Source organism: Dromaius novaehollandiae, chromosome 11, assembly GCF_036370855.1.
Source record: "Dromaius novaehollandiae isolate bDroNov1 chromosome 11, bDroNov1.hap1, whole genome shotgun sequence".
NCBI lineage: Eukaryota > Metazoa > Chordata > Aves > Casuariiformes > Dromaiidae > Dromaius > Dromaius novaehollandiae.
In genome coordinates, this window is record NC_088108.1 from 22484254 (window position 1) to 22500651 (window position 16398).

The 16398-nt window shown below is 46.2% G+C and overlaps 1 protein-coding gene across 1 annotated transcript; it reads left to right on the plus strand.

The window, feature by feature from the left end:
• Window positions 1-5539: 5539 nt before the first annotated feature.
• Window positions 5540-15417, plus strand: RAP2C (RAP2C, member of RAS oncogene family). Its single transcript, XM_026111007.2, has 4 exons — window positions 5540-5677; window positions 5755-6164; window positions 7898-8217; window positions 12919-15417. Exons 2-3 carry the CDS (start codon window positions 5892-5894, stop codon window positions 8174-8176), a joined length of 552 nt encoding a protein of 183 aa, XP_025966792.1. The 5' UTR covers window positions 5540-5677; window positions 5755-5891; the 3' UTR covers window positions 8177-8217; window positions 12919-15417.
• Window positions 15418-16398: the final 981 nt, after the last annotated feature.

Consider the following 16398-nt stretch of genomic DNA (forward strand, 5'->3'; position numbering starts at 1 on the left):
TGGGAATTTTAAAAGCGAGTGGGAACTCTTCTGTTAGACTTAAGTGTTTAAGTGCCTCATTGTTACAAATCTTGAATGTACCTTGACAGTATGTTTACCTTTCTCCCCTACCTTTCTTTTCACTGGGGTGTTTAAAATAACACGATGCTGCTCTTTTACGGATTGCATTAGCTCGGACCGTGAAGGTTGATAAGGAGACAGCTCCACGACCAGGAGAAAGGGGCAAAGGAGCGACCCGTGACACGCGCTTCTTCACTGCACCGTCCTCGTCCTCACCGGGAGACGTGCTCATGTCTGGAGCGGGAGAATCCAGGGGCCGGGCCCCAGCGCCAGGTGCTGGTCCTGCAGGAGACGCAGCCTCCGTGGGGATTGCCGGGCGGAGAGGGGCAGCGCGGAGGCGAGGGGCCGGCAGACAGCAGGCCGAGCCGAGCCGCTCTCGCCAGCCCCAGGACGCGGGAAAGCCGCGAGCGCGGCCGCGAGCTTCCTGGGAGCATGGCAGGGTGTGGAGAGCATCCCCCAGCGCCGGCCTCGCACGGGACCGGGCTGAACAGAGGTGCTCCCCCTCCCCAGAAGTGCCGTAACCTGCTCTGTGTGTCTGATATGGTCCTGCGCATCCCCAGTTCTGTCCCAGGATCATATATTCCCCTAGAAGAAGTCTTTTATCTTTTCTTTAAGTGCCAACATGCCTTTCGGGTCTACTAAAATAATGTCTGAAAGGTGGCATATGGCAGAAATAAGAGATTTCTGAGAAAGGCCTTCAAAATCTGCCTCTGAGTCATCTCCACGTTGGCAGGAGAAGCTGGCAAAGGAGAGCAGTGTGTCTGCAGGTGGTGCAGCCTGAAATGCCCCCAGAATGAGGAGACTTGGCCGGGTGAACACGTCCAGCCCCTCAGACATATTTCACTACAATCTGAAGGAGAACAAATACAAAGCTGCCGTTATGGTCACGCGGTTGGTGCAACAGAACCTCCTCAAAGGAGCCCGATGTGAGCCCAGCACCCCAGCGTGCTAGGAGCTGCCCGCACTCCGGGGACCCAGGCCTGGCCCTGCAGCTTACACGCTAAATACCATCGAGCACAGTAAGTGGATTAGCAAAACCTCTGGAAGAGGTGGAGGAGAGACGACACTAGATCTTAACCTAGTTTTGCATACATTTACACAAATTATGCACCCAGCCAGACAGTTTTCATTGGGTGACTTAGGTGAAATCCAGGCTACCCCTTCTGGGTAGCCACCTGGTCATCTTCGCTCGGCAGTTTGCTGCAGAAAAGAGTCTGTTTTATAGCTTTAACACGGTGAGTCACATCCAGGAGCCAGTCATTAATCACAGCGCAGACAGCCCGAAAGCAGCGCCGGCCGCAGCGGGGCCGAGCCTGCGCAGTGGTCCAGCTGGGCCGGCGAGGCTCCGGCTGGTGGGAGGCTGGTGCGGACCCAGCCGCGGGATGCTCCCGCCGCCCTCCGCGGCTTGGGGGTGCTCCCCTCTGCCGTCCCCCCAGGCCGGCTTTGCAGGGCAGAGCCTCGCTGCAGGGCGCAGCGCCGGGCGGGAGCTGTCTCTCACGGACGCGAGGAGGATTGCAATCATTCCTGGCCCTCGCTTGTGCCATCTGTGCATCCCCCCACCATCCCTGCGTGATCCATGTCTTTGCAGGTTAATTTAATAAGAGCCGGGTTTATTGCTGCTGGCTGCAGGCACGGCACGCTGCGGCCGAGCCCGTCGGCAGCCCAGAGCAGCACCGGCCACGATCAGACTCTGCCCAGACGCTTGTCAGGGTTTGTTTCAGGGCCGTGAGCGGCAGCAGGGGCCAAAGCCCTGGACTCTTCGAGCACGCTTAGCAGGCACCGGGGAGAGCGTGGCAGCAGAGATTAAGTGAGATGTGCTGCACCTCGCGGGTGCTGAGCTGGCAAGAGCGAGGGAGCGGCATGGGGCGGCTCACGTAGCTCGCTCCGGGCTTGGCCATTTATGGAAGATGCAGCTATTCCCGTCTCGAGTTTCGAAAGCTTTTGCACCACTAGGTACATCCAGCTACGGGGTAGGGTGCAGCCCGGTGAAGCAGCCGTGCAGCACGCAGGTGAAGGGAGCAGCGTGCTGTAAGGATAACGGGCAGCAGGGAACACTTTGAGATAGACCTTCTCTTTGCGGGGATGGAGACGTGCAAGGCCAGTTATAAAGTTGGGAGACAAATCTCAAGGACTCTAAGCTGGCATTGATGACACAGTGAGGATCTTGGTGGGGGGGGGGAAGAAGAGTTCCTAATCCTGCAATAGGAACTGCACTGGCCCAGTCAGTCCAAGAGCGAGGCACTCCCAGTACAGTCAAACTGCATCAAAACCTATCTGTTTTTCCTTTGATTTGCCCCATTGCTGTGCTCTCTGCCCCAGTTTCTCTCCGTCTATCCATCCATCCGTCCATCCGTCATTCCTCCACCCATTAGAAACACAATGGACCAGCAGTGCCACAAAGGCAGAGACATAATGAACCTAAGTGACCATGTAATCTTATTATTGTAACCCTCATCCTCCCTTTCCCCTCTCCCCCCCCCCATTTGTCACTGTCACTTATTGTCATGGTTAAAATTAGACTGGAAGCTCCTCTGTGAGGGACTGTACCTTTCTTTTCTTTATCCTGAGCACCTTGAATGCAGCAGGTACTCCGCAACCACTCGTGATTTATAATAAGGTTGAGGTAGGAGGAAGCCTGTTTTAATGCTCACCTTTTTACAGTTTTGAGCTGATTCACCAGCCACATGAACATCTTCTATCCATGCACCTCTAACTCCTGCCAGCAATTCACCTGACAAAACGATTTCAGAGGCAAAGGAAGGAGAGGTGTTATTACTCACATGCAATAAAGACAAGTGACTCAAATTTCGTGCAACTTATGTAAGATTTGTTCTGGCAGCTAAATGTCCTCTCTGAGTTTTCCCCATAACGGACATAATTCCTTTATGGAATGAAAGTGAAGAAAATAATGCTACTTGCAAAAATAACCACAAGCAGAGCCGTTTATAGGGTGCCTTAATTGCATCTTTGGAGGATGTTTCACCCTGACCAGGTAGCTCTCTACGGTCTGCTGGAAGCCTGGGAAGAGGCGCAACGCAGACAGACAGCAGTGTCTGCCCCAGACTTGCAATCGAATAGGTGAAACACAGAGGACAGAGGACATGAACAAATCCTATATATTACATATAGCTGCTGAATTTCTGCAGACCGTGACGAGGAGCTATCTCATACCTGGAAGAAATGTGATCATATTAGAGGGCTACTTCTCCTGTGGGGAAATGCTTTGGGAAAACAATTAAGTTCTGAAGTGACTGAGGATTTTTGTTTTAAAAGGAAAACAGTTATTCATCACTTTTACTGGAAACAATGGGGGAAATTCAGAAAATGACAGGGGAAGTATTTTGTCTGGAAAGTGCTAGGGATGGGCTGCAATATCTAATACTTTATTGTGGCACTTTATTGAAGGTCATCTCAGCAGCTTCGCAGGCTTCTGCTCCTGTTTTCGGTCCCTTACTGACATCTGGCGTTTGCTGACAGCTCACGCTGTGTGTGGTGAGAGCGGGACCAGTAATGCAGTTCAAGCCATCAAACATCGAGGAGCCAAAAAACACTAGTTTATTGTTGTAGAGAGTTACTGCTGATTCTCTAAGGCTTTTCATGCAAACAACTCCGGGCAAAAGAAAATAAAAGCAAAAAGCAAAGCCTCTGTGCTGTTTACAGAACGTGTGATAGTGTTAGGAAAGTACACGATAACCAGGCTATAAAACTGAGTATCTTTTGCTGTGGTTGTGAAGGTCACGGGACAAAGTTTGTAGGTAGAGCCATCTTTTATTAGACCAATTTATGTATAACATTCCTTTAGGCATGTAAAATTATAATGACATGTTATACTGCCTCCCTCTTCTCCCCTCCCTGCTAATCACTGTCTCTTCCACAGGTTTAAGCCACCCGCCTCGTTCTTTCCCCCAGATACTAAGCCCTTCTCCACCCCTCTCTTCCTCCCACTGTACCAATATCCTCTGCTCTAGTCAGAAAAAAGCAGTACTTTGCTTCCTGTCGCGGGCCTCAGAGGTGAGGTTTGCTTGCGTAACTAGTGCTGAGTAAGAGCTGGCCAAAACATTCCTGAAGACACCCGTGTTTCTGGAACTTACGCTGCGATTAAGAATGATTTAGATAAAGGAAGATTCCAGTCTGAAAACAAAAATCAGGAGAAACGTAATTCTTCACAGCTTTTTATATACAAATAAGTGTAATTAATTTTCTAAGATTTTCACTATTTAAAAGTCTAAAAACACATGATACTGTTTTGCTTCCTCTCTCTTCCATGCTGCCTTAATTTAATTTCTCTTTGGAAATAGAAAGTGTGTGTGTGTGCAGGGAAGAGTAAATTCTAATAGAAAATCATTTAAGAAATGAAGTAACATTTGCAGCCTGCAGCTCCAGAACTAAACCATTTCTGTGAAATACTTGGGAAGCCCAAACAAGTTCCTCCCGCTGGGCAGGACCTGCATTCGCCCTCCCCAGAGGAGGCGGATGGGACAAGGAGACCCCCTTCCCCAAGGCAGGACCCAGCACCCAGGGCCTCGCCGGGGCAGTGTCCCCTGGGAGGCGACTCGCGCCTGGCTGGGCCTTGCCGGGGAGACGTCCCCTTGCTTGGCGGATGTCCCCTCGCCAGGGAGACGTCCCCCCGCCAGGGAGATGTTGCCTCACCAGGGAGGTGTCCCCTTGCTGGGTGGATGTCCCCTCCCCAGGGATATGTCTTCTCACCAGGAGGACATCTCCTTGCCAGGGAGATATCCCCTCACCAGGGAGATGTCCCCTTGCCAGGGAGATGGCTCCTCACCAGGAGGATGTCTCCTTGCCAGGGAGGTATCCCCTCACCAGGGAGATGTCCCCTTGCCAGGGACATATCTCCTCACCAGGCAGATGTCCCCTTGCTGGGGAGACGGCCCCTCACCATGGAGATGTCCCTTCAGCAGGAGGATGTCCCCTTGCTGGGGAGATGCCTCCTCACCAGGAGGACGTCTCCCTGCCAGAGAGGCATCCCCTCACCCAGGAGAGGTCCCCTTGCCAGGGAGATGCCCCCTCGCCAGGGAGACGTCCCCTCACCAGCCCCACTCCTCGCACCAGGCGCCACCTCGGCCCTCCCGGGCACGCAGGAGGCCGGGGCCCTAGCGGTGGCCGCAGAGCCCGGGGGCAGCCCGCCTGCGTGCCCCTCCGCCCCGCGGCCGGGCCGAGCGGCTCCCCCGGGCTGGGAAGGGCTGACAGGGCGCGTGGGGGGGCGGCGCGGCCACGGCCCCAGCGCGACGAGGAAAAAGGGGGCCGCCTCGGTGCCACACCCAAACCCGTCCCCCGGAGGCAGCGGCGAGACGCCGCGGTGCCACACGCTAACCCGTCCCCCACGCGTGTCCCCGCCCTTCGCGCCCGGGCCCGCTTCTGCGGGCAGTGACGCAGCACCTCCCCCCTCCCTCCGGGCGGCCGGTGCGCCGGTATTTGGCGTCCCCCCGGCTTCGCCCGCACTGCGCGGCCGCGTAGCTCCCGGCCCGGAAGTGACCCGGGAAAGCGGGCGGAGAGGGGCGCGCCTCCGGGTGCCTCAGCATAATCCTTCCGGGCGGGGGCGGCGGCTGCCGGGCGGTTCCCGAGGCGGAGGCAAGGCGCGATGGAGTGAGGCGGCGGGGTAAGGCGCGGCGCGGCGTGGGGCGGCGGGCCGGGCCGCGCCGGGCCGGGCCCTAACGGCTCTCTCTCCCCCCTCAGGACGGCGCGGCAGCGGCTGGGCCTCGCCCTTCTCCTCAGGCGGGCCGGGGCTATGCGAGGGCCGCGCTGCCGCCTGCCCTAGGCCCGCGCCGCGGCGGCGGGCCCGGCGGGGGAGCGGCGAGCGGCAGCGGGGCCTCATGCGGGAGTACAAGGTGGTGGTGCTGGGCAGCGGCGGCGTGGGGAAGTCCGCCCTGACGGTGCAGTTCGTCACCGGCACCTTCATCGAGAAGTATGACCCCACCATCGAGGACTTCTACCGCAAGGAGATCGAGGTGGACTCGTCGCCCTCGGTGCTGGAGATCCTCGACACGGCGGGCACCGAGCAGTTCGCCTCCATGCGCGACCTCTACATCAAAAACGGCCAGGGCTTCATCCTCGTCTACAGCCTGGTCAACCAGCAGTCCTTCCAGGTAACCCCGGCCCGGCCCGGCGCAGCGCCCCGCGGCCCAGAGGAGGTTTTAGGCTTAGGCCTTTTTTTTTTTTTCTTCTCCTCCCTCTCCGAAAAGGCGAAAGCGAAAATGCCGCCTCGAAAAGCGCCTCCGCGAGCCGCCTTTCCTAATGGAAAAGTGCTTGCTCGGCAGGTACTTATCAGGGTGCCGCCGCTGTTAAATCCCACGCAGTGTGGCAGAGCGATCGCCGGCTCCCACTTCCCTAACACAAATGCAGCCGGCAATCCCCTTTTATTAAGAAATCGCTCGATATTAAAATCTGGACTTCCCTTTTTTGCTGAAGAGGAATGTTTCTTCAGTTGATCTTAGAGAGGCATGGGCGATTCAGCAGTGACTTAAGTAAACTCTCATTTTCCCCCGCACACACCAAAGCCCCCCATGTTCCAGTGCAAGCTCTGTGCTTTTGCAGTGCAGGTGGTGTGCTAGAGAGGAGAAGCAGGCCGTATGTAATAACTTGTGGATCTGGATTTCTTTTGTATTATTAAAACTCGGGAAAAAATAGAAACTTCTCGGCCAGTAACTGGTTTAAACTGCCTCTAGAAATAAGCCTTTATTTGTGGGGAATAACTGGATTTAGCAGCCCTGCATGTAATGCAGGGATTTGCAACTTCTGCGTTGGCTTCAGTTGCTGGTTTGGGTGTATTCCAGCTGCTTGGCAGAACCTTGCACACCCCCACTGGAGCAGAATGTTTGCTTCTGCTGAAGGCTAAGTTTTATCTTAGAGGCCTCAGTGTAGCTTCAGTACAAGCCGGAGGCATACTTTCTTTGGAAAACAACAACAATGAAATTGGGATGCTTCTCCCCTCGTTTTCACTTATTTAGGAACCTGAGTGTTCCCCATTATTCAAGGAATGGGCATGCAGTTAGTAATCCACCCTGTTAATATTTAATTATTCTTGTCTGTCTGTATGTTTACTCCTTAGCTTTTAGGTGTAAACCACTCTCCACAGTTCTTTCAAACAGTGGCAACTTCAAACACTCAATTGCTTTGTCTCGGAGCTATGCAAGAATCTGTAGACATGAGTCGTACTGATAGTAACTTAAAACATTCAGAGGCACACAGGGGGTTGACTCAGACTTTAAACTGTAAACTCCTGATGTTAGTTCAGACTGGAATAAATTCATCTCTAGGTAATAAAAACTTCTTATAGCACCTAATTTGCTTTCTTAGATGTGATTAAATGTGTTCACAATGAATCAATTTAAGCATTCCGGAAGTGAGAAGACTATTCACTAGCTTCCCCAAGCCGTAAGCTGACCACAGGCTTCCTAAATGATTGTGTAATAATACAGGTATCACTACAAATGTTACAAATCTGCTGTTACTAGACTTGAGACAAATTTTTCTGTAAAATAGAAATCTGACTTGAAACCAGTCATACTGTATCTTCCTCTAGCTGAACCAAAAGTCTCGGAGTATAGTAGTAATTATATATATATACACACGCATTTATAAAATATGCATTCATATAAAATGAAAATATACTTTTATTATTATTATTATTATTATTATTATTAAAGATGGACAGTGAACTTCCTCTGTCTGAGTTCTAGATGCACATGGATATGAATTTAAGAAATCTTCTGAAGTATTTTCAATTGCATGTGAGGGTTATTAAAATGTGTTTTTGTAGTGGTGATAGCAATTTCATGTGATTACTTATGCATACTAACCAGTTGGATTGTTTGATCAGGACATCAAGCCAATGAGGGACCAGATTGTTCGGGTGAAGAGATACGAGAAAGTTCCTCTGATCCTAGTGGGGAATAAAGTGGATCTGGAGTCGGAGAGGGAGGTGTTATCTGCAGAAGGCAGAGCTCTGGCTCAGGAATGGGGCTGTCCCTTCATGGAGACATCAGCCAAGAGCAAAACAATGGTGGATGAACTGTTTGCTGAGATCGTCAGACAAATGAACTATGCCTCCCTGCCTGAAAAACAAGATCAGTGTTGTACAACTTGCATCGTCCAGTGAGAAAAATTAAGAAAAACCTCAATCATGGCCATACAGAGCAGGTTGGTTGAACAGTCATAACTAATTGAGGTGCATAATCATGCTGTTTAAGTAAGCAAATAAAGTGGGATAGACTGTCTGAAATTAAGTAGTCTGACCTGGAAGTAGCTTTCCTCTGCAAGAGATGCAAGCTTGTGGATTCAGTTGTGAATGAGTACTTGAGTAAAATGGTCTTCTTGCATTACTTTGGTAAGGTTAGCCAGGGAGTATCGTCTTTGCCTGTAGTGATTTTACAGCATGACAGAGTGTATGATCTCATTTGCACCTATTTTGACTGACAGTGCTGTATTTGACATAACTTTATCCTTAATAATGTGTTGGGATGTTGCAGTAGGATTCTCCATTGGTTGCAGTTGGTATCTGTATTATTTTCAAGTTAAAGAGAATTAGCCTGGAGTTAAGTAGGATGATTGTGGCTGGATTTCCCACTAACTGTGCTGAGAAGATTTTAAGCTTGTTTAAATAGATCAAACAGCTGTGGTACAGAAACTGAATGTACTTACAGTACACTTTTGCCTTATCAGTGGAGTGAGTTTGAAAGAGAACAACCCGAGCTGTGGGGAGTGGCTTGAAGCGCACATGTACTAGTCAAGGATATGTGCAAAGTATTCTTCATCTAAAAACTCCTCAGCAGAGAACACATGATAAAATGGCTCCTTATGCACAGCTCTTTCCCAGTGACTCATAAGAGGCGTGGCAAGACAGCAGATTGTTCCGAGGGGGTTTTATACAGCTTCCCCCTTCTCGGTTGTTGCTTTGGTTTCCTACAAGGGTAGCTGCTCTTGGCACTTCACAGGCACGGCGTTCCCTTTCAGTATCATAACTTGGCTTTCACCTGATTGTGTAAATGGATCTGCTCCTCCCCTGCAAGTGGCAATGTTGGTCTCTCTATGGGAGGCAGTTCTGTAACCCCCTGCTCTACTTTCCTGGTAGTAGCTGTGGGTGTGGTTTCACCATTGGCTTAGGTCTGTGTTGCTGAAAGGGACTTGGTATGCCTTGTGAACGGGCTGGCCATGCAGTCAGCTGATCCGTCTGACCTTCAGTTTTCTGTTGGATCTCGCCACAGCAAACAACTTGATGTGATCTGTAAGAGCAAGTGCTGGATTGAAGGATGGCACAAAAATTCAGGGGAAAGAACTGCCCCTTTCAACAGCAGCACTCATGCAGGTTTGGCTTTGACTGCCATGTTAGTTACCCTTGCATGAGTCAGAGGAGCTTTTTGTGTCTGAGTGACAAGAGGGAAAATAGGTTGTTACTGGAAACTTTGGACTACGTGTCCACTTCAGTCTTGAGTGTAAGGTCAGAGAGTGAAGTCTCAAAATTAGTCTTTGAGATTGTTATCAAGGGCTCTGTGAATATAAAATTTTAAGTATTCATGACCTTAGCACTGTCATACTAAAGATAACTGCAGAACTTTATAGGATTATAGGAATGAGTAAATCAAAGGAATTGCTTCTCAATGCTACAGGGTTAATATCACTTACAGTAATGCAAAGTTTCAGCTAGTTCTGAGGTAGCTTCACAGATAAGAGTGTCTGGACTTAAGGTATCAAGCCAAAGGTTATGGCAATGCCCTGGCTCACTAGTGATTCATCTTGTACAGGATGCTGTCACACCATGTCTCTAGCAACAGAATAATTCTTTGCTTGTATGGGATACTGCCTCTGCCCGACAAAGTTTCTTCACCTGTGCCAAGCCAAATAAGTCTGTTTTTCCTGAGCCTCTTCCTACTCAGTTCAGTTCTCGCTATGTTTGCAGCCTCTTATTACTGGTCCTGGCTCCTCCCAGGCTTCATGCTCCTATCTTTTACTTCAGCCTTACACTTTTTGGATATTTACTTCTTCCTGGCTCCCATTCTGTCCTTGATCTTTGAGTAGGTGTAGCATCTCATTAACATTGTGATAAGCCTTTGCTGCCTGATAATGTCTGTCTGATGTGCTCTAGTGTAGGAGAGCCGCTGATGGGGTCTTTGATAGTTGTAGTCAGCTCTGTAGGGATGAGTATTCTGCTTATCTGTGATCCAAGGGGATGACTGCTGCTTCTCAAACATCTGCTCTAGCAGTGACCCCTTCTAAGTAAAGTGAAACGGAGAAAGTGGAACCAGCTCTCTGAAAGCCTGAGTGTAAGATATGGACCTCAACTACAGTTCTGTCCTAACGTCATCATCATCATCTCCAACTTCTGTGACCTCTGTGTGCAGAACTAGTTTCAGGTCTGGGTCAGTTGAAGGTCAGTCACTCAGAATGAAATATGTAGAAATAGTTTGTGTTTCTCCAGTTCTGATGGACAAACTAGTGTGCAGGGTGCGTGGAGTATATGCTAGACCTATTCTCATCAGTCCTTCAAATTCTGAAGGCTATTTTGGTGTCAGCTTTAACTAGCAGGTATCGCTTAGTTCTTTTTGGTACTAATATATCGACCCATCTATTGACAGCTATGTTAAAAACTAGCTAGTACTTAACCTTTTCAAGTAAGTGGAAGGTAGTGTGACTGAGCAGTTACGTTACCTCAGAACTTTGACTTCTTAAAGTTCCCCACCACAGGATGCTAAGGATTAAAGTCGCACTAAAAACAAAGGAAAATTTTGACCTTCCATGAGGTATGATGTTGTGTAAGTTCTTTCATCGTGTTTTTGAGACACACTTACTTAAATTACTGTTCCAGTCAGTATTCTTGGCTGAAATAAAGGATAGACCATAACTACAGTGTCCTAACCAGTATATTCTATAGTTCCTTTTAAGGATGTGTGCTGTTGCTGCATCCTGTTCCCTCCTGCCCTGCCGCCCCTTTCCTACTTCTGCAGTGGTCTTCTGTCATCTCGTTGCATTCAGAAATCTGAGATTCCCAGCAGCTACTCCCTGTTGCATGTTCCAGTATTTCTCTTGAGTTCTCAGTATGACGGCGGTTCATAATCTACGTCATCTTTGGCCAATGTGTTAAGTCTTCTACAGAAGTACTGAGCAGATTTGGAACACGTTAATATTGGGGTAGAAGACTGCTGATTAGTGACTTCTGTCCCCTCCCTTCATGAGTAACTGACACTAGCAAATGCCGAAGGAGGAGTATCTCTCTGTATTTCCACACTGAAAGTGCACTGCCAGTGTGCCTATGCAGCACAGACAAATTTATCCTACAAGGTTGTTTTACTTACCCCTCTGCCCTGCCTTCTTGCAGAAGAGAACAGAGAACACTATAGGAATTTTGTGGGCAAATAAAGCCATATGAAGTACTACATGGTGTCACTTGTAGTAAATAAGGACAAGTTAAACGGAAGGATGAAAACTCTGACCTGGGAAGTCCCTAAGCTGTAAATATTAGGAGGCTGGAAGAGTATTTGGAGGAAAATACCAGTGCATGCTTCCTCTGTTCTTGCTACCCTTTTCTGACCACACAGCTCTGGGTGTTGGGTTTAGGTGGAGTTTCAGGATAGATCACTTGTTCAGTAACTGTTGGTAGACTAGATGAGGCTCTAAAACTCTGCTGTGACAGCAGCTGATTTTTAAACTGCTAGGATAAGCAGCCCTACTATAAATGGTTTGTCTTTCCTGTGCTCTAAGCGAGGATACAGGATATGTTAAGCTGGTCCAATCCATCCCCATTAAAAGCTAACTGATTGTTACTGTTTTAGTAGTATGGGGACCCTTCTTGTTTGAAATTCGTTGACCTGCGACAGTGTGTGTGGGAACCTCACCAAAATGGGTGAGAATTACTGTTAGGTGTCTGTGGCAGGGGGAAACAAACAAACAAACAAAGAAAACCTGGCTCTCTGCTCTTGCTAGTACAAGAGTACTGCTCCTGAATGGTAGGGTTTTTCGGTTGTTAGGCAAGGAGGGGAACTCTGACTGTGTCAGTGTTCTGCAGTAAGGAACTGTTAGCCTAGAGCAAGTCAACAGCTGAAAAGAAACAATATCAGAGGAAACATAGAGTTCTGCCACAAAGAAATGACTTCAAGAATAGAGAAGATGCTCATCAGATTCCCTGGAAAGCCAAACATCACGCTTTAATGAAAAGTATGCACATGCATACAAAGGACTGGTTTCTACAGACTTTAAAGCTGGACTAAAACTTTTAGGATATCTCTACAAATAAGTCTTATGAAATGCAAGCAAGTCATCAGAAATACAAAGATGTATTGGTCACATTGGTGGAACTGCTTGATTTTTGTGTGTGTGTGTGTGCGTGCTTTACTCAAAGCAGCAGTGTACAACTCTATCCTCGCTGAGGTGAACTCTGATAAATGAAAAGTTTTTTTAAAAATATTAATTTAGAGGATCTGAATGTTGAAAACTCAGATCTCGACTGAGTTAGTTGGCTCAGCTGCACGTTTCCAGAATTTGTGTGAAACGCTGTTGCTTCATATGCCTGAGTGATAAAGTGTTTCCCTTATCACTAATGCTAAGTCCAGGGTATGCATCACTGTATAGAAGAACTTAAAATCTCTAGTTGTTTCAGATCTTTGTAACAGCTGCCCCTTTGGGATACTGAACTGCTTTTACAAGGTTCATAGGAACCAGTCATTACCTATTTGCCTTCTTTACTACCAGAATTAGTGGAAAAGAACTTCAAGAATGCTTCTGTAAAAATAAATCAGTGTTTTAGAACTCAGTTTAGAAAACTAGCTATTCCACACTATGGGAAAAGCTGAATTCACTTTGAATGTATATGGAATATGGCTTTCATTAGCTATTTTGTTTAAATTGCAGATAAAACTCAGAGGAAACTTGCACAGATGCTGCTTTGGAGAACTTTCAGCCCAGGTTGCAGAGCTGAGCCTTGGTAAACCTGTCTCTATTACAGCACATTGCCATACATCTAAGTGCATAAGGTTGGTGGCCTCCAGGATCCACACACCTTAACCAGAATGCTTAGCATGTTTACCATAAGTTTAAAATCTGTTCTTTACCTATCAGTCCTTTTATAGCTTTCTAAGTTCATATAATGGCTAATATGCAAGAGTTCATTTTTAATATTTTAATTGATTTCTTTAATCAATTTCTGAACTTGTATTTATTAAATACTTAAACTCAGTATTACCTACTCAATGCCTTTTAAAAGAAGAGAGTTTTAATGGAGAATAAATTGAGCCTTAAACAAATGGTTACTTCTGTATATTACCTCGCATCAGTGCTTATTTCTATTTGCAAAGTTTTCTCCTACAATGTAGTTGGTCATTCTTTGAGACTTTTTGTTTACATGTGACAGTGTCATGAAAAGATACTGAAGGCACCCCTGTTATGTGGATGTACTATCCCTTTTCTTGGCAAATGCAGCTGTGATAGTGTGTAACTGGTCTGATTTGATGATAAAGATTACTTGGAATGGGATATAAAGTCAAGTCTCCAGCTGTTTTTTTTTTTTTCCATGCAGTCATGGGTTTCTTAAACTCATTTAATCAAAAATGACAATTGTAGCATTGAAATATGGCAGCACACTTTTCCTTCTACTGAGTTTCTAAACTTGCTTGTTTACAAATAGCTTCTTTATGCCTTTGAAAAGGGATAATGTATCCTCCAAAATGGGCTGTATGCCTAATCAGAGTTAGCTCAGCTTTGCCTGGCACATTAAGTGACATCTGGTGGACCTCTGCACATGTAAATCTAATGCAAATAAGATCACTTTACATTTTATAGTTCCTAATATTTGTCTTTCTGAATAATATTTTAAAGCAATATTTGTTAAAGTTTTTTCTTGCACTGTCACAAATTGCTTTTTAGTTTTTTTTTTTTTTTCCCAATAAACAAGTTTAATATTAGAGACAAGTTGGTGTAATGAGGGGAAAGCACCAGGTTTCAGTGATACTAACTGCAAGTGTGCTTTAAACAGCCATTGCCTTCCATATTGTTTACCTGATCAACATATTTTCTCTGAATACTTGAAAATTTTAACAATAACACAGGTATAAAGAGCAGAATGAAAATGTACAAAGAACAGATGAAATCTTTTTGTTCAGTTTTATTAACATGTTGCATACATGAGAGCTTTTTCTAGCAGTGGTTTAAAATGTGTGATTTTTATTTTGCCGAAGTTTAATAACTGCAGCTCACCTACTGCACCAAAGTTCTAGGTTTTTAGGAGCCCAGCTTTAGTCATTTGAACATGCTTCTAGAAATGTACATTTTTTTCCCTGTAATAGCTAAATAACTTTGAGAAAAGCTCTAGTAAAAGCAGTGATGGATATATGAGGTTAAGCAGTTTAAAACTCACTAAATGTATTGTGGATGATGGCATTTAAAACAATAAAAGATCACCGGTACAGTATCTCAACAGTAATGTGTTTTATTGGTAATAATGCAGGCTGATTTTACAGTATTGAGCGGAAGTAAAGATTCTGGCTCTACATTCAGTGTTGAATTTGAATCCTGAAATGAAGAGAACACCAAGTTTTCTGCTTGGGTATCAAAACACCTGATTTTCCTGTGGGGTTACTTGAAACATTTTTGTTGTTGTTCCCCCCCCCACTTGTACAAACTTTATAAACAGGCTGAGGCTAATACTTAGGTTTGCACTTTAATATCAGAATTAAACCAAACCCTGTATTCAAAGTAGGTTTTTAAGTGGTGTTGATTTTTTTTGTAGATTGTAAGGAAGTAATAGGAAATAAAAGTAATTCATAAAGATCTTAGTTTTCCTTTGTCTAAGGGGGGGGAAGTTGATTAATATTAATCAGTGGTTCATTCCTATGGGTAGTTATCAAACCAGTGTTCATTTTCATTGACCTCAGCGCAAAAAAAAAAAAAAAAAAAAAAAAAAACTTAAGTCTTGATCTAGCTTAGAGTGACAGGACTGGGAAAACGAGAGATGGTTTCTTCAGCACACTTTGGGGGGAAAAAGGGACCAAAAGTTATTTTAGGCTTCCTCAATAGGTTGCATGTGAAGTTGCTTATTAGTATAAGAGGCTAATAATAAATGCAATATGTATTGTCTTTGCTATGGCATCTGTTTAGGAGTTGTTCAAATCACTGCAGTAGGGCTCTACAAATAAAAATGTAACCTAACATCATGTATCTAATGTACTGTATCTTTATCAGTGATAGGTGAAATCTGGAATAACAAGTGCAAAAATGGAACAATGACCTATAATGCTTTGTAAAAAAAAAAAAAAAAATTTTTCCAGTAGATTTCATTCTTGTCATTTTGTAAGACAACCCTACAGTCCACCTGTTTGTAACTTTTTTAATAAAATAGATATCTGTATTACCAAACTGGGGTGACTAGTCTGTTTTCAATTTCTTCTTTTAAAGGGGGTCTAACAGACAAGCCTTTATTTAATACTCTTTTATTTTTTTTAATTTATTTATTTGTTTTGATGTACTGGTTATTCTAAACATAGGAACTGCAACTGGCTGACTTCCTCTGGCTCAGGGAAAGAGGGTATGTAGCAGTGCCCGCACTGAGGGGTAGAGCTCTCTCTGCCTTAGTTGCTCTGAGCAGAGGATGAGGTCTGAGGACATGGTCCGAGGGCCGTGCGATATCTCCGTGAGCGAGGCAGGCCTGTCTGGACCTGAGGGGCTCCCCTGTGAGCTGAGGAGCCTGTCCCAAAGCAGTAATGGTGCTTCTCCTCCGGGGCAGGTATGGTGATCTTCACTCCCTTCCACCTGGGGAGCTGGCTGCAGTACTATGTTTCCTGGTGAATCTAAAGCCTGTCAAGCTTCTCTGTAAAGCCTTAGAGGTGTTCAGCCATGTTTATGTGGCTTTTCCTTTTTGTAAAGCTCCCTATTGCAGTATTAACCTCTTTCTGAAGCTTTGTTCTGAAGAAATATCCACATTTTCTTGTCTAAGGCTTTAACCTTATTTTTCATACACTTTTCTGTGTGAAGATGACAATTGTGATGGGTTCTGACCGATCTTCCTACCGTCTCACTCTAGTTAGTCTCCACTACGTTAACCCAGAACTGGTGTCATTCCACCGCACTAGCAAAGCATGCACTGCTGGAGCTGTGCTTTGCGAGAAGCAGAAAATTTTTCTAGAAAACCATCCAGTTGAGAGCACCCAAAGCTATTTGATAACCATTACCTTAAATGTTCCAGTAAAAGCCTTGAGTTTGCTACGTCAGTGATTTGAGTCATCTGGGCCCTATAACTAGAAGTCCCTCTTCCACAGAACTTCATATTTGGTACTGATCTTTACTACAGCATATGTAACTAAAGCCATGTGTTAATTAGTATACAATGTGATTTAAACT

Bases quoted from the DNA above. Each gene is read 5' to 3' on its own strand.
- RAP2C (XM_026111007.2), top strand. From the start codon at position 5,892: ATGCGGGAGTACAAGGTGGTGGTGCTGGGCAGCGGCGGCGTGGGGAAG. The intron at 6,165-7,897 runs GTAACCCCGGCC...TTGTTTGATCAG, and splicing joins TCAACCAGCAGTCCTTCCAG to GACATCAAGCCAATGAGGGA.